We start from the raw sequence: 4,488 nt of genomic DNA, 5'->3' as shown, positions 1-4,488 counted from the left end.
CTTTACGTAAATTGGTTTTGATTCTATTTAATCGTTTGCTTGCAAAGTAATGCCTTCATATATAATTTATTTTTATTGTTTGTGTCAGAAAGATGTCGACCTCGAAACCAAAAGGAGCATCCGGTGTGAAGCCAACTAAATTCATTCCACCACAAGTTATGAAACGCAACAAGAATTCTACTGCAAAATTCGTAAACAGATAGTTACAAGATGAAGAAATCGACTTGCCACTACCAACAACCACATCCAAAGCACCTATAACATCTACCAACAAAACCCCTAAACCTATATCATTAACATCACCCATGATTACCACTTCCTTGGAATCACTTAAAACATCCACACCCTCCTTAGAAAAAACATTTAAAACTTCACAAACTGGAACAATACAATCGTCAACACGAACATCAATAATGAAAACCTCAGAACCTACATCATCTAAACCATCTTCAACACCAACACCAACTACCACACCATCACCACCTATATCTATTACCACAACCTCAAAACCCGCATCTACACTACCATCCTCCCCAACTACAATAACTACCACTCCTTTCTTAAGTAAAGGAACTACCACATCCTCAACATATACATCTATCCCAACACCTACCCCAGAATATACCCCATCAACAACACCTATCCTAGAATCTACCCCATCACCAACACAACCACCCATGAATGGATCAGTAGTGGAAAGTGTAGAAGGTGAAAACAATTCCTTTGAGGATTGTGGACCAGATGGACGTTTTAATGTTCATGTTTGGAAAAATACATGAGTTACCAATTCAAATCTTACTTACAACTTTTTTTATGTATTAAATTTTGGTTTACACCTACATATCAATTCATAACTTAACACATCACATGATTACTTGCAGGCTAATGCCACCAGGCCCTTGTGCACACGTTATTAGTCAGTCCTTTAAACAAAGAGTAGATCCAGAAGGGTACGATTGGACACAAGTAAGCAAAGAAATGCGTGAATTATATTGGGAAGAGTTTCAGGTAACTATAAGTCATAAATTGTTGTTTGGTAAACATTTACACTTCAACTTATGTTATATTGTTAATGTGTAGAAAAAATGTTGTTGGGATGAGACAATAGACTCGCTGGTGAGAAAAGCTTGGGCAAGGAAAGTGACACAAAGTTATCGTCAATATCTCTTCAACATGAGGAGCCCAAAAAGAAAAAAACATGGCTTTAAACCAGCTCATATTTCACAGGAAGTCTGGAACTCCTGTCAATTAAAATGGAATACAGAAGAATACAAGCTAAAGTCTAAGCAGAACAAGAAAAATAGGCGTAACAGTGTGGCTGATGGAGTAGCAAAACCCACACATAACGCTGGAACCGCATGTCATTTGAAGATAGCTTTTGATTTTGTAAATTTTTAAATGGTATATCGTATCAATGTTTGCATATGTTTATCTGTATATTTGAATTTTTATATGTTATTTATGTAGAAGAGGAAATTAGGACATGAGCCACCCCATAGTGAATTGTTCCTGTATACACACACTAAGAATCATGTTAAAGTCACTTTCACAAATGAAAAAGATAGACAAATTCATGTAATATTCATTTTAGTTTAAATTAACTTTTATATTGTAGCTACTCCATAATATCATTCCTATATTTGATATCTTTTAACTTATAATATTTTTATCTTGTAGGCGGCCTATATAGAAAAACGGGAAGAGTTGGAAGCTAAAGGTGTTGAATTTGAGGAGGACAAGCTATTTTATGCTGTTGTTGGTGGTCATGATAAAAAAAGAAGACTTTATGGATTAGGCTCTTTTGCAAAGGTGGTTCCCAATAGGAATGGTAAAACGGATGTATCTTACATTCTGGAAAAAAAAATCATGAAATAGAAGAAACGAGGGAACTTGTTGCTAAAAAAACAGCAAAACGAAGAGCTTAAAGAAATGATGAACGCCCAACAAGAGGAAAACAAAGCAAGGATCGGGCATCTTGAAAAACAACTTCAAACGACATTGGATCTTATTAATGTCGTTACAAAACAACAAGAGTAGTAGGTTGATATATGTTTATTGAAGATTATGTATTTTAGAGTAGCAACTTTCTTTTTTCCATGTAATAAATAATTATTTTGTTATTTTATGATATAATGGTTATGAGTTTTTTGTTTTTTTTTTTGTTTTTCATATATTACTACAAAATTATTTGGATATAATTTATAAATCAATTATCAATCGGTCCATATTGAATCTGGTATATAATATATACACCACTAAAATTGCTAGGGATTCATGACCACATAATTTGCTAGGAGATCATCAAACGGATTTAGCTAGGGATTCATCACCATGAATTTAGCTAGGGATTCATCACCACTGATTTACCTAGGGATTCATCACCACAGATTTAGCTAGGGATTCATCACCACAGATTTTGCTAGGGATTAACCACAACGAAATTTGTGACGAAAGAACTACCACAAAATTTATGATGGAAACCTACTACGGAATACCATCTACCACGGATTTCATTCCGTTATCACAATTGCGACGGAATTATCGTTTCCGTTGCAAACCCCTCGCTACGACATTTTTAGGGACAAAAATAGGTCGTTGCAAATTCCGTCGCTATTCGTCTTTTGCAACGGAATTTCAGCTTTTTGCAACGGATTCAATCCGTAGCAAAATCAAAATTTTCTTGTAGTGCTTCAAGTATAAAGAACAAAAGTAAACTAATCTAAGAAAACAATGAACAAAAAGTAAATAACACAGAGAGTTCTCCAAATTGTTTTTCACCAAGAAAGTATACGTCTTCACCAAGAAGACAGATTGTTACAAAGACGGCCACCAAGACAAACTCTCTACATTAGGGTTTACCATAATGTAGATTATATACCAATCTATACAAGTATATCCCTTTATTATATGGATTGTATCCTATCTATACTACGAACCGATCCTAATCACAAGGATATCAGATCTGTTATATATATATATATATATATATATATATATATAGAATATATCACCTATAAAAATGATTACATAGAATAACTATACTAAACGTTGACGTTGATAGTTGTGATATGCTGACACTGATAGATAGCGTGTAGACTTTTTGACTTATCAAATCATAAGGTGTGACCTTACAATCTCCCCTATCTGATGATGTCAAAACTAATACTTAATGAATTATTTAGCTCGTGCTCCCCCTGAGAGTAAGATGGAAACTTTAAGTTCTTCGGCTTTAATGAATGCTCCCCCTGAGAATATTTTTTCTTTCTATTTATGATTGTCAATCAGTGGAGGCAACATGTATGAGTCGCAGCAGACAGCGCAAAGAGTGTCAAAGCTGAGAATGTTGATGTCAGCTAGACTCCCCTTTAGATTGTGCTCATACTTATCATTAGTTTAATAACATCTAGTAGTTTCTTCATCTTTAGCTAGTTTCTCCCCTTTTTAACATTAGTAGTAAAATAGAACTTGAGGAGGAGACCAAAGTATTAGAGTTACAACTTGCAGTCTATTAAGATTGTGATGTCTCTTGATAGTTTGGGCTTAAACTACCATTCACTGACATAGTATTGTGAGATCTCATCAGCGTGTGGTTTCATATGCTGATTCATTAATCACTTTTATTAGAAGAAATGGGCAAGAGTGGTATGTTGCAAGTAATACATTCCGGTATGAAATGAACCCATCTACAAAGAGTGTCGAAGTTTTATCTATGTATGGCTAATACAGTGAATTGTTAACTTATTAAATAAAAGAATTGTTGGGAAAGAATGGGTAGGTGCATGTGATATATCACGGAAAATGATATACCCATCAGCACAAAATTTTCAAACTCTCATCAGCGTCTGGTATCATACATTGTGTCATGAAAATATAAAGAAAAAAATATGGAGATAATGGATTGTTTCAGTCACGCTGAGGTGAAATCAACATAAATCATTAAAAAATATAACTGATCAGCAAGAAATGTTTTAATTCTCGTATCATAGAGTTTTAATTGTATTCTAGAGTCAAAGATTCTCCGTTAACTCATAATGGTACCATGTCATACCTACGACTAGGAGGTCAAGGACATGAATAACCCTTTGTCATTTAAGGAACAAACAAGTATATCTTACACCGATGACTGTGCAATCAATGTAAGCCATTGGGTTATGCTCAATATTGTAGCAAAACATGAGACTTGATGCCTACGACAAAAATGCTTCCAGGGACAAGGTAAGGTGAGATAGTTAACTAAGAATAAACACCCAAATGTTTATATCAATTTTTATTTGGACCAGACACTCTTAATTAGAAAGTTTAGACAATGCTATACAGTTAGCGTGAGGGGGTGACTCAATGTTCTCAATAGATGGTCCCGTTGATGAGGGACTTAGAGAGATTCAATCACTTACAACAACATGCTTCTAGGGAGGATGATTTGTCAAAAGTTACATACTAGGCTTAGAGATGCCTCCGTCAGATCCTTTAAAAAATGGTACGAAATAA

At 34.5% G+C, this 4,488-nt stretch overlaps 1 protein-coding gene across 1 annotated transcript; it reads left to right on the top strand.

The window, feature by feature from the left end:
* The first annotated feature begins 741 nt into the window (after positions 1-741).
* Positions 742-2,037, top strand: LOC111878594 (uncharacterized). Its single transcript, XM_023875115.2, has 6 exons — positions 742-761; positions 882-1,008; positions 1,081-1,386; positions 1,468-1,575; positions 1,678-1,809; positions 1,876-2,037. The coding sequence occupies exons 1-6, from the start codon at positions 742-744 to the stop codon at positions 2,035-2,037; spliced, it is 855 nt and encodes a 284-aa protein (XP_023730883.2).
* Positions 2,038-4,488: the final 2,451 nt, after the last annotated feature.

This window comes from Lactuca sativa, chromosome 4 (assembly GCF_002870075.4).
Source record: "Lactuca sativa cultivar Salinas chromosome 4, Lsat_Salinas_v11, whole genome shotgun sequence".
Lineage (NCBI taxonomy): Eukaryota > Viridiplantae > Streptophyta > Magnoliopsida > Asterales > Asteraceae > Lactuca > Lactuca sativa.
This window is presented reverse-complemented; position numbering and strand designations above follow the sequence as displayed.

What these genes read in the sequence shown, in the direction of transcription:
- LOC111878594 (XM_023875115.2), top strand. Translation starts at nt 742, where the DNA reads ATGGACGTTTTAATGTTCAT. An exon ending in AAAAAGATAGACAAATTCAT is followed by an intron (nt 1,576 to 1,677) that starts GTAATATTCATT and finishes TTTATCTTGTAG; the next exon opens with GCGGCCTATATAGAAAAACG. An exon ending in GATTAGGCTCTTTTGCAAAG is followed by an intron (nt 1,810 to 1,875) that starts GTGGTTCCCAAT and finishes ATCATGAAATAG; the next exon opens with AAGAAACGAGGGAACTTGTT.